This window comes from Ursus arctos, unplaced genomic scaffold (assembly GCF_023065955.2).
Source record: "Ursus arctos isolate Adak ecotype North America unplaced genomic scaffold, UrsArc2.0 scaffold_32, whole genome shotgun sequence".
Taxonomy (NCBI): Eukaryota; Metazoa; Chordata; class Mammalia; order Carnivora; family Ursidae; genus Ursus; species Ursus arctos.
In genome coordinates, this window is record NW_026623008.1 from 7,577,953 (window position 1) to 7,596,093 (window position 18,141).

Below are 18,141 nucleotides of genomic sequence, written 5' to 3' on the forward strand. Positions count from 1 at the left end.
GCGCCCCCTGCTGGGCAGTGGGGCACCTGGCCACCCCCTCCCCAAGGCAGCCCACCTGGCTTGCTGTGCCCTTGGGCTCTCCAGCCAGAGGGGATGACAGGGAGGCAGGCCCTGGTCTGCAGGGAGCTGATGATCTAGCCAAGGAGAAGATGCACTTCTGGTGATAGTGATGTGGTGGAACCCCCGCTTACTCATCGTCAGTTTTCACGCAGCACATTCCCTCCCAGGGGTCCCCCGAGTTCACGGAGAAAGCCCTATAAGAAAAGGCCAAAGCAGGCCAAAGCTCAACCGGAGAAGGCTTCCTCTGGGAATCCCTGGTCTTTGGAGACACGAGATGTGTCCACTCCCCTCCTCTACGCTGCTCCCCCAAAGCCAGGCTGTGCCCTAGCCTCAGGCCAGAAGGCAACAGGGAGGGCCCTCCTGGCTTTCAGAAGAGTCTCAGCAGCCTAGAGCCCATGGCACTGGCCAAGACCATGGAGCCAGAAGAACCCCCAGGAGGCAGCCTGTGGGAAGCTCTATGAACCGCAGCCAGCTCAGGAGGAGCCCAAACGCCATGCCAGGGGACAGAAGGCCGAAGTCTCGGCCCTCTTTCTGTTTCTACTGCAGTCTGGGTCCTCTTTCTGGCACTGGGTCTACCTAGTTGGAGGGGTCCTGGGCCTGGGCCTGGGAGCAGGACCAGAGAGGATGGACATGCTACAGTGAGGTCTGCTTGGGGGAGATGGAGATGGGCAGGGGAGGAGGGGGAGGAGAGTCCCATGTATCGACCGTGCATCGGCCACTGCCTGCTTGTGCCCCACAGGGTAGCAGGCTACAGGTGCCAAAGACCCTTCCAGGCCCAAGCCGGAGTCACAGTTAGTAGCTAACACAGGCCCCCATCTAACCATACAATGCCTACCTCTTTCATTGGGCCCCCTTCATGTCATCCTTAATCCCAGCCCCACTCCTTCCTGTAAACCAGGCTATAGAAAGCTCTCAAGGAGCTAAAACCCAGGTCCCAAGGGAATCGGCCAACGTTTCCTGCCTGCCTCCTCCTGCCCCCACTAAGAAGCCGGGAGGCACTTGGCGAAGAGGCCCATCAATCAATCAATTCCACCAGCACTAACAGTGGGAAGGCGCGAGACCAGCCCCGGACCGAGTGCTGGGAGGGGATGTCAACACAGAGCTAACTCTAATGGTCGCCATTAGGAGCAGAAGTAGCAAAAGAAAGCACTTTGCTGGCCTTGACCTTCTGGGGGCCAGGGTACAGAAGTCTGAGTGTCACCTAGACACACCACTGCCATGGGCCTAACCAGATCGTCAGAGATGCAGGACCCCAGCCAGCCTCTTATCTCCTATCTCTTTCCAGGGCCAACTGGGTACGAGGCTGTAAGGAGGAAGGGCAAGGTAGTTGGGAAGGCCTGGCTTTAGGGCGCTGGATGGCCTGGAGGAAAAGGGCAGAAGGCTATGGTTGCACGATGGGAAGCAGGAGTTCTGTTGGGGGGTGGGTGGCCGAGGATTAGAAGGCAAGAGGGAAACAAGGTCGTGTGAAGTCCAGAAGGTGCTGGGCGGTGCAGGGAACGTCTGCCTGCCTATCTCCATCTGTCCTACTACTTCCCACCCTTTATCAGGTTCAAAGGCCACTCCTTCACAGAGTCCCTGGGCTCCCCCGCCCCGTGCTCCTCTGCCCCGTGTGGCTGATGAACACATCTGTCTCCCTCCACTGGGCGGATCCAAGGGACATAGGCCATCCTCTGCCCCCTGGGACCGCCAGCCTTCTACCCCTCCCCTCCTTCTTCCTCCTGCTGTACCCTGGCCCAGTTACCCCGAAACAGCTGCTGCTTGCCTTGGGGACCCACAGGCAAGGAATTACTATAGAGCAATGCCCCTCGACCCCACCACAAAGATAAGGAGGAGGAGAAGGAGATGTGGCAGACGCCAGGGTGGTCAAGGTTTAAAAACCAGCTCAGGGCAGTGGTAAAGGACAAGCCTTGGGGCCCTGGGTTGGGGGAGAACCGGCCTGACCCCTCCAAGCGTGGTGGGCCAGCCAGAGGAGGCTGATGGCAGGGCAGGCGCACCACTAACCTGGCAGGGTCCAGGCGGAGGGGCCGGCGCCCAGAATCTTCCCGGGCCCCACCCGATCCCCAGCCCAGGGACTTGAGACAGGGGCAGCAGCTTTAATGAGGAGATGCTGCTGCGTGACTCAGCTCTCCAAAGGTGTCTCCATTTATTTTATTTTTCCATCATAAAAACCCAAGCTGCAACTCAGCCAGATTCCCTGGCCGTGGGGGATGGGCCAATGGCTGCAGGGATGGCGAGGCCGCACGGAGGTCTGACTAAGTGGCCCCAGTGCCCTTCTCGGAGAGGAAAGTTAATGGGTTCTCCTGGCTGGTCCCTACAGGAAAAAAGGGCCCGGGGTGGGGCCCCTCTAGGGATCCTTCCAGATCTGTCCTTGCTGCCTCTGCCTCCTGTTGCAAGAACGGCTACGCCTGGGCTTTTATCCTGTGTTCTGCTCTGACGTCTCATGCCAGGACCAGGGCTGGTTCGAGGGCCACTTCTCAGTCCAGAGCCGCCGGTCTCAAATGTCTTCTTCCAAAGAGAAAGCCCAAACAATGTGCTTCTCACCTCGTCCCCTCAACCCCTCCCCCACGAACTGCCCCCACTGAAGCTCCCCAGTAAAATCGAGCTGGGAGCTGGAGAGCCAGAGACCTTAAAGGTCATCTGATGCTCAAGTCCCCGCACACGTCACAGCCAGCCTCTGTTTGAATGGTACCAGGAAACTCGCTACTTCCGAGACAGCCCATTCTGTCCTTGGCTCTGACTGCTCCTTCCTGCCAAGATGGCACCTACCCCCTGCAGCAGACTGGCAAAACCGGTGCCCAACCTGACTGCAGGGACTGGCCCCAGCTTAGACTGGTCGAGTAGGTGTATCTGGCCAAGTGAAGGCTTGAGGAAGGAAAATCGAGGACAACCTGCTCAGGCTTCCTCCACCGCTGAGGCCAGGGCTGGGATGCAATGGCGGGGGTGTGTCTGTGCACAAGGCCAGGGGGTCCTGGCTCAGAGTTCCAGCAGAGCTCATCCCAGGGAAAAAGAAGCAGGTCTGGCTCAGCGAGGAATGCCGATTCCTCTCACTGACCTCACTTTGACACCATGGCTACCAAGTGGACAGTGCCACCCCTCTCTGGCTCTCTGTCCATGGCCATCCCCTTGAAATTGCTCTCTTGCTTCTTTGGCCCTTGACCTGGCAGGGCCTAGCTTGGATCCTGATAGACAGCTCTAGCCCTGGACAGCCTCTGCTCTTCTTCTCACGCTCTCCCTGGGGAGAAGGGGGGCAGTTACAAGCAGACCCTGAGAATCAAGGGCAAGGTCCTTCTCAAACCTCCACTGTTGCTTCACGGTCCTTGCACCCCTGCCTCCTGTCTTGTTGGGGCCTAGCCATCAGCCGAGTGGGGCCTAACCCTGGGGAGCTTCCCAACTGCAGGATGGATTTACCTGTGTCTGAAAGCTCTCTCCCCCTCTCCCCTCCCCTGCCTGGCTCCCTCCCCCAGGGAAATCACTCTAAAAGGGCCTAATGGAACTATGTCCTCCTCTCTTCCTCTCTCTCCTCCCTCCCTCCTCTCTTTCCCTTTCCTTTTTTTTATTAGCATTTGTGGAATTTATTCCCAAACTCTCCTAATCTTCCGTACACAACCATTTGATTTGCATAACCCAACCCCCTCTCATAAAAACTGGCTGCTAGTTTAATTAAAAAATGTAAATTTGCTGTCATCTCGGGGCCTGGTGAATTAGGACGACATCGGCATTTTTTATTGCTAAAGACGTCCAGATTGATCCAGCCCTTGGCTGAACTATGGTGGGGGAACAGGGGTCCACATGGCCCCTGAGGGTCCTGAGGTCCCGCTATCCTCTCCTCAGAAGCCTAGGTTCTGCCACCACTGAATGGCGTCTGGACGGAGTGCATCAGGACCTGGACCTGTCCCAGGCTGGAGAGGATGTTAACCCATGAGCCAATGCTTAGAGGGTCCCTGGCGCCAGCAACCTCTCTAGGGCCTGTGCCTCCAGCCCTGTCCTGTGCTAGAGGTGGAAGCTGTCCATGGTCCCGCCAAAGAAGAGAGCCCCTCACAGTCCCAGCAATGAGCCCTGGCCAGTGATGAGAACTTCGGCCATGGCTGGGTCCAGAAGTACATTCCAGATGTTGAGGGAAGATGAACATGGAGTCAGCCCAGAGATGGGCTCCGAGGGGGATCTCAGAGTTCCCACCTGCTTCCCTTTTTTTGTGAAGAGGGAAAAAAATGTTTTTCTTCTGAAGTTCTGAAATTAAGCGAAACTTCCAAATTCAAAGAAAAGGCTAAGATGGTATCACCAGATGACTCCTCCAGGAAGCAGTCAGAACTCTGACACCCCGACCTCCTCTCGCTGAGTGGCCAGAATCCAGGTCTGGGTGCTGCTGGGAGAGCCCTGCTCCAGCTAGAGGAGGGACCAGTCCACCTCAGTGGCTCTTCCAGCTTCTAGGAAAAGCTTCCAGGGCCGATCCCTGGAGTACTGGGAGAAGTAAGTCTCCCGAAGGCCCAGGAGAGAGGCTCTAAGAGGTTCTGCCACCCACAGGCCCGGGAGGCCCTCTCTCCCGTCGGGGACACCCTCCAGAAGGGCTCTAGAGTCGTGTGCCCACAGCAGACTGGGAGGGACTGTTTGGGGTAAGGCAGGAGGATGGACACCAGCTCCAGCTGGCAACCAGGTGAGAGGGAGGAAGACGAGGAGGGCCCGCCTTCCCGCTGAGTAATGCTCGGTCCGCTGTGCCCGCCCACAGGCAGAGGCTGGTCTGCCCCAGGTAGGGGGTGGTGCACACTGCCTTGCCCATCTGTAAGGACTGCTTCTTGGCTGGGTTGGGTGGGGGCCCTTTTTCTGAAGAAAGGGGGTGGGGCTCAGGGGAAGGAGGCGATGAGACACCTGATTAGAGTGGGGGTGGGCTGCTTCTCTGTGGGCGTGGAGGCCAGGGAGGGGCAGGGTGGCAGCAGTGGCCTTAGACACCTTCACCACTTTGCCCAGCAGGGGGTGTCACACCTTTCCTGGGCACAGAGGTCCTGAGGATCTCCACATCACATTACCCGAGATCACACCTGGCTGGACACTGTCACAAAACTCTGAGCCACCTCCCTCCCCACAAACACACACCCACTTCCCAAAGCTGACGACCATGTCACCCACCTGGGACCCCAGTGCTGCCTCCTTCCTGCTCTCTCTGCCCACTCCCCTTTGACCTCAGAAGGTCAAATGTCAGCTCATGGGTCCCAAGGGGCAATGCCATGAACTTGGGCCCATTATACATAACAACCCTAACCGCCACCTATTCTTCTATAAATGAGACACAAGGGTTCAGAGATCAGCCTCAATGAATTACCAGCCTGTTTATTACTGACTTCTTTCAAAAACATTTAAGAAGGCGACAGTGGCTTTTGTCAGGCTAGGATCTGAGGGTCCTGGTCAAAATGTGGTTTCAATAGAGAGGACTAATTGAAAGCCTGAGGAGCTTATGGTAAACCTCACTCGGGGCTCAGGTTGGAACCCCAGATGGGAAGAGAAGTGAAATGTTGAAAAAATTAGATTAAAACCAATAAAAACACCAAAATATCAGGATAAACTGCCCCAGGCCAGCATCATGCTATCTGGACCCCTAGCCTCACTGCCACACTAGGTCCCCCAAAACCCAGAGTCCAAATCTAGTAGTTTGCCTGATGTACCCCTCCCCCGGGGTGGGGGGAGGAGGGGAGGAGCTCAAAAGGGGGATGGGAGAGAGTCCTGGGCCCCTCACTTTGAACTGATAACAGCCGCCTCATCCCACGGATTCTCAGGTGAAAAATACTCATTAGCCATAATAAGCAGCCTGGTCATGCGACACAGCCTTGTCCCAAATAAATTAAATTCCTTTACCTTGAGACAGTCGCCCCGAAACCAGACTAACCACCTTTCCCAACAGGACGCTGCTTTCAAAAACTAAACCACCCCCCACTAAAAAAATAAAAACACACACCCCACAGCCTGACACACAGAGATCTTTGCAGGGGAAAAAGAAACACACAAACACACACACACACAGACAGACACACACACACCAAACACGGAGCCATTCAAAAAACACGGAGAACAAAAACCCCCACAAAAACCCCCTAAATCCTCTCTCTGGGTGCCCCCCAGCTCCCTCTCCCCTCGGTTCTTTCATAATGACAAGCATCAAATTAGTCACAGTCACTAAGCAAGTAACAAATAATAACAATAATATCATCAGAAGCCTCGCAATCCAGAAACCAGGGCGAGAAGCGCAGCGGGCGCCGGACCCTCTCCAGGCCAGCCCCCACCCCCTGCTCAGCTGCTACCTCATTGGGCTAAAAATACTAACTTCCGTAAAAGAACCGAAAGAAAAGTGAAAGAGCCTCCCCTGGTTCCCATCGCCGGTACCTGTACCAAGATCCATTCTCCTCTCTTTGGTCCCAAACTCTTCGAGGAACGCCAAAAACAGAAGGGGAAAGAAAAAACATCTGTTTAGTCTCTCGCAGTGCCCCCCGCCGTCCCCCTCCCGCCCGCCTCCGCTCGCCGCACCCCCCAGCGAGGGCCGGACAAGTCCCCAGGACCCGGCGAGCAGCGACAGGGGGGCCCGGGAGGGAGAGCGAAAGTTTCTCCCTCCCTCCCCTGTCGCTCTCACGCTCCGGCATTGCACACTCGGAGCAGCTCCTCTCGGCTCTCGAGTTTATTAAACTAAAAGAGAAACTATTTATAGACGCGGCCCGGGTCGGGGGGCCCCGGCGGCCCGCGAGGCCGAGGGGGGCCCCCGCCCGCGCCCGGCCCCGCCCGCGCCCCCAGCCCGCGCCGGGGTCGAGCCCCGCGGCGGCGCCCCCTGCCCTCCCCCGCCCCGCTGCCGTACTCACCATAGTCGGAGAGTCGAAAGCCGAATTCACTTAAATAATCAACTTTCATAATACTTAATTAATGCCTAATTGCAACTGATTACTCCCCGAATAACAAGTTGTTTTAAAGCCCTGATGTCATTGCTCCTGACGGTAACACTCAGGGTAACAGTTTGGCAGGAGGGAGCGGGCGGGCGGGAGCGGCCGGGGGCGCTGCCAGGCGCCGAGGTGATTGGCAGGGCGGCCACGGCGCCGCCTCCTCCGGGCCCGGCCGCGCCGCCCCGGCAGGTGAAAGAGCAGAGCTCGGCCCGCCCGCGCGCGCCCGCCCGCCGCGGTGCTGGAGTGAATGGGCGCGCGCTCGCCCGCCTGCCGCGCCGCACGCGCGCCCCCGCGCCGCGCGCCCCCCCGCGCGCCCGCCGCTCCCCCCGCGTGCGCGCGCGCGCGGATCCAGTACACCCGCTCGGGCGGCCCGCCTCATTGGCTCAGTGATTCCCCAAACCTTAAGACTTCAGGAGGAGGGAGGCGGGGACTCGGCGCGCGGACCCCGGCGGGAGGGGCGAGGCGGGAGGCGCTCGCGTCCCCGCGCCAACTCTGGCCGGACGCCGGCGGGCGCGCGCTCGCACTCTCCCGCCTGCGCCCCGGCACCGGCCCCGCGGGCGCCACTCGACGGCGGCCGCGCGCGGACTCGCTCCGGGTGCCGGTCGGCCCAGGGCTCGCGGAGTGCGCGGCCGCGCAAACTTTTCCGCGAGGGCGGGCGCAGGTGTGAGCGCCGCGGGGTCGCGCCCGCCGGGTCGCGCGCCCTCGTGCTCCCTCTCGCGCGCCCTGTGGACTCCGGGTGAGGCGGTACCAGGGCTTGTGATTCCCCTCATACCCGAGTCTCACGGTGAGGGTGGTGGCGGGGCTGTTTAGTCCCAAGGAGGAAAGGCTACCGGGTGGTGGGCCTGGGAGGAGGTGGGAAGGGGGATGGGACACGTGTATCGGCCTCACCCAGCTCCGCCTGCCACCCGCGGCAGGTTCCAAGGAGAGCCCGGACCCCCGGCTTCCACCACTTGGGCTTGGCTGTGCCTTGAAATGGGCCCCGGTGCCCTCCCGACCGGGCCAACCCAGGCTGACCCAGGCCTCCTAGACATCCCTGCTCTCCGCCCGGGGTCTTTCTCCTCCTCCTCTGCCCCCAAGTTCGGCCCCGAGCCGCGAAGTTGGGCCATGAGGGGCGTCCAGCACCTCCTTCCCTCACTCTGCCGGGCAGCCTTTACTCCGAGCGCCCACCATAGATCCATGCCATCACTTGGGCTTCCCTCCCGCCCTCCTGCCTCTGCCGTGCCCCATTAAGGATCTTGGCATGGAGGGAAGAGGCACCCTTGAACCAAAGAAGGAGTAGTCCTGCCACCTGCCCCTCCGTCAGCGGCCACATTTCCTGTCCGCCAGCTTATCTCTGTGCTCTCTTCGGCCCTTCTCCTTTTCCCTCAAAGAAAGCACTCTGGTGGGGCTCTCTGTCCCCAGACGTCCCTACTATGGCCAGAAAATTCCTTAAATTGTAGTGATCCAAGTTACCCATTGGACTTGGGGGGGCCTCAAGAAAGGAAGCAGCCAGGTAAGCAGGAACATGGCCAGCTTTGCTAGTGCAATACCTAGATCTCACTAGCTCTCCCTCTGTCCCCTGTGTCCCCGTGCTGCCACCTTCCTCTCCTCCTGTTTCAGGGAAGGCCACACTGCCTCCAATTAGGGGAGCGGAATAGACCCCAGGTTTTCTCTGGCCTTTGAGCAGCATTCAGCAAAATGGCACTGGCCTATTTTTGCAATATTTCTATTTTGCAAAGGAAGTGGCTCAGGGAGACCTTGGGGCAAAGAAGTCAGAGAATAACCAATCTACTCGTTCTCCCACTTTCCCCTTATTTTTCTTCTTAGTCTTTTTTTTTTTTTTTTAAGTTCCAAATGGCTTCACAGGGAAGAGGTTAGCCCCTCTTCCCTATTTGACTGCCCTCCCCGAAGCCTTCTTGGCAACCCCCTTTCTGGTCGCCACACACAACCTTCCGCCCTTCAGGCCTGCCCTGTTCCTACGTAGGAAAAGTAGCTAGAGTGGCCCACACTCTTTGCTGAGGGTCCCCTGACCCTAAAACACTGAATAAGGGAGCAGAGCTTAACCAAGCCATGTGCCACCCGGAGGCCAGGACAAGTGTTGGTATAAGGCAATCACACACAGAAGGCCAGGAGCTCTGTTCCCCACGTGGGATCTCAGAGAGGGCATCTCCGTGCCCAGGACTGCTCGAGGACACCTATGCCTCCGTCTGCTCTCACCTATGACTCTCCAAAGCAAGGCTTACAGCTTTGGGCTGTAACAACAGGCAGTCAAACCCAAACCCCAGTCCTAAGTGTCTGCTTCCCCACTCGGCAGCTGGGATGTGGAGGAAGCCTGTGAGACATAAGAGTCACTTAGGAGTGCAAGGGTGATTTCTGGGTTTATTTGATGATGCACGTATGGGGAGCCCCCTGCATATGTGACCCACACGGCCTGCTGGCTGTCTCTGAATATCCTTCTGGGCTTCTGCTGATGGTGGTCAGGGCATGGGAGGGCATGCCTGCCAGTTACCTAGACAAGGCCAACTGGATTGGCTGTACAGTGACTTTGGGGCCTGTGGTGGACAAAGGATGGAGAGCTGGAAGGACGCAGGGCAGACAGGGCCTGCCAGAGGGACCCGTCAGGCAGTGGCGGAGGGAGGTGTGGGCTGCCTGAAAAGCTCTGTTCTGCCAAGGCGATAGCCGCAATCAGCCACTACAGGCTTAAGAGGGCTTGCCCAAGAGCAGAGGATAGGCCAGAGAGGTACAGAGAATGAGGCCATCTTGGCGTGTTATGATTTAAGAAAGCTGGAGAAGAAGGCTGAGGCATCGAGGTCATGAGATGTGTCAGAGGCTGCATAATGGAGGGGTCCCCAGATTTCTCTTTCTTTCTCTTTGGGTGTGTGCTCATAGGAAGGGGAGAGGCCCAGAACTCTGGCATCTCTGAGACTATGGCCCATTTTTGCCTTGAGGACCCCGATGTGATGACATGTCTTAGACCCTGAGGCCAGGCCACAGTAAGGACATTTGTGCCTCAGCCTCGGCACAGAAAGCCCAACGCCTCAATTCCTCCCGGTCTCGAGGCCCTGGGCCCAGACACACCAGTTCCTCCTTATGCACCCCATCCCATCCCCAAGAGAAAATACGGAGCCGTGCCCAGTAATCCCAGCCACCAGGCCCCTCACACGAGTCCAGGGAAAACCGTCAGCTCTCCCCAGGCCGGCGTCCATGGTTGGCTCCCGGTCCCCTCACACCCCCAGAACGTGCCCACTCATTCTGTCTCCCTCCCGAGCCCGGGGCCTTCTCACTCACCAGCCTGTTTACACACCAGGTATCTCAGGCTTTATCTGCTCTCATTCTGAATTTGTAACTTTCACATAAACTTGAACAAAGCTCCTTTTGTTCCTGCACCCCACCCCAGGATCCCAATAAACTGGTTCCCTCTGAGGCGACTGGGCCAGGGCACAGAAGCCTTGGCCAAAGGACTGTGTGTGCATGTGAACAAGCATGTTCGCACCTGCGAGGGAGTCTGTGTGTTTGCGTGTGAGTGCACTGCTTGGGCTGACAGAGGGAGGGTGTCGGGGAGAGCGTCAAGTGAGCAAAGCGTGGACAGGAAGCACCGCAGCACAGGGATGGGACAGTCTGCCAGGACGCAAGAAGTCGTGGGCCAGGGACAGGTGGGTGTCTGGGCAGGGGGCACACAGGGTCGGAGAAGGTACAAAGGGCCGAGAGGAGCAGGAAAGTGGGTGGTGGAGCGAGGGGCTGAGGCCAGGCTCAGGCTAAGTATAAGGCAGATACAGGGATCGCATTATGGCCGTGTAGGGGCTGGCACAGCCGCGCGCTCGGCCCCGTAATCCTGTTAGCCAGCAATCTCCATTCCGAAAGAGCTTCATTTCTTTGTGAATATTTGTAAACTAGATATCTAATGGAAAATTATAGGAAAATTATAGTGAAATTCATGACGGAGAAATCCGATTATCCCTAATTCAATTATGCCATCTTAGCCCACACAGCACATTTCCCATTTTTTTCCCATAAATACCGATGCCAGGGGTCCCGGTAATCAAATAAAATTGAAAATCATCTTCCCATTAAATTCAATTAGCCGCAATTTCTAAAGCCTATCAGAGATTTTAATTACTAAATTATAAAATTCTCCAATGCTAAATTGAAACCAAAAAAATTGCACATCCTTATATTTCAGAGAAAAAAAAAAAAGGGCCAGCAAAATCCTTGAAAAAAATGCCCTGCTTTCTGTACCCAGCTCCAAAGTGGGTTCCCTACCTGGAGGGACCTCACATTGCTGCCTACTTGTCCAGTTGGGGATGAAGCCAGGGGCATGGAGGAGAGGTCTCTGCCAGGGGAAAGGCTGAGGCATATTCATTTAGCAGAGGGGCAAACCACACCTCCAACCCTAAACTTCAGCTTGGCTGGCCCCTGGAGAGGACCTGCCTTCCTCACTGGCTGTCCCCGCTCCTGAGATACACTCAACTCTGTCCCCCCATGGAGAGGACTAGAACTGCCACCTTCTTGGCCCACAGACAGGACTCAGGCTCAGGTCAGAGCCTGGCCTCAGGGCTCTGCATGGTTCCAGGGCAGCAGGCCAGAGGTGGTGCGGGCTCCCTAAGCACGCTGCAGGGCCCCCAGATGGCCTGGGCTGGGTCAGAGGTGGGAGTGGGACGGAGGCCAGTGTTGAGGGTAGACGGCAATGGTGGGATGGTTCTGTGGCCCTGAGTCTCCTCCAGAGCGTTCCCAAGGCCCATGGGTCTTGGCAGTGTACCAGCCTCCTAGGAGAGCTGGGGGTAGGCATGGCCCAAAGCTGGCCTCTCCTCCACTTGCAGCTCATTCTCTGTTCTCCTTGCCCTCTTCTGGAAAGCAGACAGCCCTGAACTGGCCAGAGGGCATGCTCTGGCCCCATGGTAGGACTTGCTTTTTCACCGCTTCTCCTTTCAGGGAAGTGCTGGCCACCACCCCAACGGTAGCCCTCCTCTCTCTCCCCCGCAGGCCACTTACCCAGCTCTAAAGGCTGCTCTAGAAGTCAGAAGAGCCTGGGGACATGGCATCAGCGGCAGCATAAAGTGACCCTAGGCCTGGCACCAGAGGTGGGTGGCTGGGTGGGCGGCCGAGGGGCCCGGTGGATCCAGGGCAACCGGCAGCCGAGTTGCCAGCAGCCCAGCACCCAGGGAGCAGGGAGCAGGTTTAATCTGCCAGGCAGTCAGGAGTGCCAGCAGGGGAGGCACCCGCAAACAAAACAAAAACAAAAAAGTTAATTATCTTTGGCTTTTTCTTAATAAATATCCAAACTGGCCGGGCCGGATCCTCCGCTTCAGAGGGAGAGAGAAGAAGGAGGAAAAAACCCCAAACCAAATCCAGCAGACTCGTTCTCCGCTCTACCTTTCCCTTTGTGTCTCCTCCTGTATTCATCTCTTATCAGAGGCAGGATGAGTTTCACATTAATGCCCACATTTTTCAAGTCAAGAGTATGGCCACACACATACACACACACATAATTTTTTTTTTTTTTGAAGTTTTGGGGTGGGACAGCAGGGGTGTAAAGAAGAAAGAGGCAGATGGGAAGGACAGGACAGAAGCGAAGGACAGAGTGAGAGTAGGACAGAAAGAGAGTAAGTGTGATGTGGGTGCTAAGCTTCTCGAGTTCCCCTGTGGGCACCACGCAGCCCAGCCAGTGGCCCCAACCCGGGCGGGACCTGTTCTGGAATGTTGTGTTGGCATTGGATTTTAGCTACGATGATCAGCTAAAGGTGAGATGGAGATTTCTTCTTTTAAAACTCTGAAACCATGGAGGTCTCACTGGCCACTCCAGCTCCCCTGCTGCTGCTGGATCCTGTGCCAACCCTCCCTTCCAGGGCCTGGGCTGGGGAAGAGAAGGTACAAGAGGAGGGGACATTAGCTGTCCTTCTGCAGGGTGTGAGATTTTTCTGTACGGATTCGCAAGCGTATCTAGGGAGAGAGATGCGTGTTGCCGCCTGGGCCTACGTGTTTGGATGGTGCTCATACACGCCTGAGCCTGGGCTGTTAGAAACGCGTGGTGGGGCACGTGGGGGTGGGGGTGGCTGGGGCAGCCAGGACATCGGGCAGACAGTCCCTCAAGGGGCACTGACTCTGGAGTCCCACTACCTGGGTTCAAACCTCAGCTCCCTCCCTCACTGGCTGTGCCACCTTGACCAAGTCACTGACCCTCTCTGAGCTTCCATTTTCTCAACATCAAAGAGAATAATTAGTGATTGCCTAGGGCTGGGGGTCGAGGAGGAATGTGGAGTGACTGCTCATGAGTATGGGGTTTCTTTCTGGAGTGATGAAAATACTCTAAAATTAGCTAGTGGTCGTGATCACACGATATTGGGAATATACTAAAAAACCACCGAATTGTACACTTGGCATGTAAATTATAGCTCAGAGGAGTGGATTATCAGAAAGTGGTGGTACAGGGCACAGCACATAGCCTGGCACAGAGTGAGCGCTCAGGGGGGACTAGCGAGCAGAGACGAACACGGACCCGGCCAGTCGGGTTGGCATCCTGGGGGCTGGGCTAGGTGCCCACAGACGTTTACCTGGGTCCCCAGTGCTGGTCCAGCAGGTCGTGAAGCAAGCTGAGCCACCCCCTATACGTGGATGGGGTCCCCGGCAGCTGTTCCTTGGCAGGCATGGGAGAGGGCACGGCCCTCCTCCTGCCTCTCTGCCTGGGTCCCTGGAGAGGAGGCTGCCCACCGTGGCAGGCAGACTCTGCCGTTCACTCTCCTCGTCTCACAGAGCACTCATATTTTCCATGTGCAGCAGACCGTGAATTCACCTTCATACTAGTTACAGGGTTATTTAGCTTCTCCTGACACTGACAATCACCAAACTTTAATTCGCTGCTTGGCTTCTCCCTGCTGTGCCCTCTGCCCACCCCCAAAATCCCTGGGAGAGGGTGGGAAGGACCTAGTCCGGCCCCCTGTTGCCAAAGCCTGCCCTTCGGAATGATGGAGTGATGGCAGGAGGGGGATGCTCGGAAGGAGGAGATGATGGGCAGAGGATGGGGGCGGGGTGGGGGGGGGAACAGTGCAGGAGAAAGGAAGTCCCACCAGGGCTAAGGGGAGCTTCCGTCCTGCTCCTCCGGCCTGACACTAATGTATTCAACCCGGCATCCATCCTATTGTGAATGAAGATCTGGCTGACGGGGCTTCGGGTCTGAGGGCTGGCAGCCCCAGCCAGGACCTACAAGGCCAGGGCTCGCTGAGCTCCCCGGACCAGGCAGCTGGCATGGACGGCTCCTCTGCCCGATGCTGGACAGGGAGGTGCCCGTCTGGGAACCCACCTGAGAGAGCCCACTCTTACTAACCTGAGAAGCCAGCTCTCATGTTCTGCTGCTCCCCCCATGCCAGGTCTCCTGGGAGGCTAAGCCAGCCTGCCTTGCCGAGCCTTCTCTCCAGCTTTATTGTTCTGCTGCCTGCACCCCACCTCTCCGCCTCCCCCAGTGGTCACCACCATCTTTCCCCAAAGCCTCCGAGGCAAGCGAAGGAGTGACGGTTTGCTCTGAGAACCATCTGGTGGGACCAGGGGACTCTCTTATTCCCCAAATCCAAGCTGGCCCCATCAGCCACTCATTAGTCAGAGTCCCAGAAGCCGACAGCCGAGCCGAGAGGATTCTCCAAGACCAGAAGCCTGGTGAAGGACCCGGGCCGGGAGGCTCGGAGAAGCAGAGGCAGAGTGGGGGGCAGAGCTGGGAGGACGGGAGGTGCAGGGAAATCCACAGGGTGTGTGTGGGGGGGGCGTCCAAGCTGTGTCTGCTTCCACCCAGCCTCATTCCACCGCCCCACCCCTGCCGGCGGCGGGGGAAGTGGCCATGGTGGCCGGGGCCAGAGAGATGTCACAGGGCCAATGGTGGAGAAGGGAGAAGGGGCTTGTTGACTGCAAACTGTCCATTATGGCTCAGATTATAAGCATATTGCGCAGGGCTCTCTGCACGATGCCGAGGAATCCAATACGCTGAAAGGTTAATGCAATCAATTAGGGTGACAAGGAAGTAAAGTAAAGCCTTCGGAGTAGATGAAAAGGAGAGAGAGAGAGAGAGAGAGAGGGAGGGAGAGAGAGCGTGCGTGCGCCGTGGAGTTGGGGGTAGCAATATGGGTGGTGGGAAGGCCAGGAGGAAGAGAAACTAGCGGGATGCTGGGAGGGGGAAACAGATACACAAAAGGCCAGGAGCCCATGGAAAGAGGGCAGGAAGAGAGCTGGCAGCAGAACCAGCAGGAGTGGGCGGCCAGTGGCCACAGCTCTGGCCTCAGACCTCCAACTGCTGCCCAGCTTCATCTTCCCTCCTCCTCCCCTGGCTCCCCTCTCCACCAGCCACTCCTCTAAGTCTTGGAGCCCGGCCGGATCAGCTCACAGCACCAGTAACATGTCAGAGCAGCCTTGGTCCCTGCCCCCGTACAGAGCAAGGGCCCACCACGTAACTTCCGGTGCCTCCTCAATTGGACCTATGGCCTAGTTCCTACCTCCCCCAGAACGGGCCCAGGTTCAAACTCAGACTCTCCCCTTGGCCAGCACCCCCTAACACAACCTTCACGGCTCTTCCCCGAGCACCTAGTTCCTACTTGCAACAGCCTGGGAAGCAGACAGCATGGTGCAGGATGCCCTTTTACACAGAGACAGAGAGAGAGAGAGATGCCCAGAGAACTTACGTGATTTCCCAGAGCCCTGCAGCAGAGGACCCTGAACTGACCTGAGAACCCCACTGCCCCTCAGGCCACCGCCTGTGGGGCATTTCCTTCCATGGTATCCACTGGAGTGAGGAGACTCACCTTCCCCAAGAAGTCAGCCTCACAAGTCCCTGGGCAGGGGTGGGGAACCCCTTAGAACCTGCCCAAGGATGGCTAGGGCTCTGGGAGGGGAAAAGGTATAAGAGAAAGGAGGGAATGTGAGTTCTTCCTACCTGTCAGGCCCCAGGCCAGACACCTTTGACCACATGCACTCATTCGTCCCAGTAACTTTGTCTGCAAAAGTAGCTGTTCCGGGGGTGCCTGGGTGGCTCAGTCGGTTAAGCATCCGACTCTTGATTTCGGCTCAGGTCATCATCTCAGTGTCCTGAGATCCAGCCCTGTGTCAGGCTCTGCACTCAGTGGGGAGTCTGCTTGAGCTTCTCTCTCTCTCCCCTACCCCAACCCTCCCCGCAATGGGCACACTCTCTTAAATAAATAAATAAATCTTAAAGAAAAAAAGTAGCTATGCTCACTTTACAGAAGAGGAAACCGAATGTGAGAGCTTGATAAAGGCTAAAGGCCACGCAGGGCTTCTGGGATGGAATGCCAAGCTCTCAGGAAATGGTGGCTGTCAAAGGAAGACAAGCCTGGACTTCTAGGTGGGGGGGGGGGGGGGGATTGAGCAGAGACGAGGCCCTGAGGAGGGCGGAGAGAGAGAGGTTGGCCCCTAACAGACCAGGTCTGCAAGTAGCCCGCAGCCCCCGGGACAGGCTCCAAGACAACTGCTCAAGCCTCTCCGAGCATCCCATCGAAGACAAGAGCACAGGGCTGGATGACAGTCAACAGTGTGGACATACTTAATGCCAGGAGACTCTACACTTAAAAGTGGTTACGATGGTAATTTTCATGTTAGGTATATTTTGCCACTTAAAAAAAAAGCAGAGGTCAGGAGACAGCAAGATTTTCCTATAAAGGGTTAGAGTGTAAATATTTAGGCTTTGTGGGCCATTCTCTGTTGCAGCTGCTCAGCTCTGCCACTGTAGAGTAAGAAGCTGCCACAACCAATATGCAAATGAGTGGGCGTGGCGATGTCCCAATAAAACTTTATTTACAAAAACAGGCAGGGGGCCTCCAGAGAATAGAAGCACCTAGGGCTAATTCTCAAGACCCAGGATTGCTGTCCCAACGCCTGGGGACAGGAATATCCAATATGGACCTTGCCGAGAAGTGGAGGGAAGGGCTGGGCAGAGGCCTCAGGTAGAAGTCAGGCTCTCATGACCAGCAGAGGACAGATAAAAAGAAGGGAAAGAACAAGCACTGATGGGGGAAGCCGATGTCCAAGAACTGGCCCCAGCACCTCGCCTGCCGAGAAGCCCTTCACTTTGCTTCCCATCCTCATGAATGACATGAAGGGCTAAGCGGTGGTGACCTGGAGCTCTCAACATTCTAGGAGTCTCGAGGCCACCAGAGAGGTGTTACGCTGTGGTGAAGAGGGGATGGGAGCGGGCAGCAGTGGGCCAGGCTGGCCAGAAGGGACGCCAGGGGAGAGGAAGGCGAGGAGAGAGGCCCGGGGAGCAGAGCTGTAACCAGGGTGGAGCTGGCGGCAAAGGGAGGAATCTATGGGCCCCAGCGAGAGCGCAGGGCGCGGGCCGGGCCTGCCCTACACCGGCCGCCTCTGATCACGTTTTCAGGGCCACTGCCCGCAGGCACAGACAATGCTGGGGGAGCCTTTGAAGTCCAAAAGGGATGCCGCGGTGGGAGCCGCACGAATGTCCTCCCTTCCCCCCATCGTCCCGGGGGGAGGGGGCCAGCAGGACAAAACCCGGAGCCGGTCACAGCCAGGCCCGAAACGCGGGAGACAAAGGGAAAACAAACAGGTTTGGAGCCAGGCGCACGGTGCCGTGTCTGTCCCCCGCCCCGCCGAGCGAGGATGATGGATGGCTGCAGCCAGCCAGCTCGCCCGCCGGGCAGGTCCCGCTATTTACATAACACTGGCGTTCCACCGGTCACCTCTGACACCGCGCTGCCTGGGGCCGAGGCCCGGTGGCCCCTAGGTTCCTCGAGCCACTCGGGGACTGAGACAGCCTGTGAAGGCCCAGCCAGACCGCGGAAGTCCCAGGCCTGGGAAGGGCAGGTCAGCAGCCTGATCAGGGCTCACCGTCTACAAGCCTCCTCCCTAACCAGCCACTCATGGAGGCGGGAGGAGCCCACTGGGGACGGGCAGCTCTAAGGAGAGAGGCAGGGCCAGAGTTCTAGGGCTTTCAAGTCCACGAGGCTCCCCAAGAGCTAGAAGCCGAGCTTCCAGGGACAGCCAGTAGCTGCTGCCACAGTGGGCAGACGGCGCTTGGGAGAACGGGGATGGTACTGATGAGTGGCCGAGCCCAGGCACCAGGGAGGCCTCTGCCCCACGCTACCTTGAACACATTCCATGCCCACAGCCCACAATCCACATGCCCCCAACCCATTTCCAGCCTAAGAGCCAATCTGACATGTTCCTACTAGAGCCATCTTTT

At 57.5% G+C, this 18,141-nt stretch overlaps 1 protein-coding gene across 4 annotated transcripts in view; it reads right to left on the bottom strand.

The window, feature by feature from the left end:
* Nucleotides 1–18,141, bottom strand: part of CASZ1 (castor zinc finger 1) — a 147,649-nt gene that overhangs the window by 48,358 nt on the left and 81,150 nt on the right. For 3 of the 4 annotated variants that reach the window (XM_057305304.1, XM_057305305.1, XM_057305303.1), the window contains exons 1-2: nt 6,897–7,060; nt 6,430–6,468 (exon numbers count right to left, since the gene is read on the bottom strand). In XM_057305304.1, coding sequence (XP_057161287.1) covers nt 6,430–6,468; nt 6,897–6,945 — 88 coding nt within the window. In that variant the 5' untranslated portion in view covers nt 6,946–7,060. Of the gene's footprint in view, nt 1–6,429; nt 6,469–6,896; nt 7,061–18,141 lie in introns of those variants that run through there. The other variant, XM_048221979.2, reaches the window with a different exon arrangement.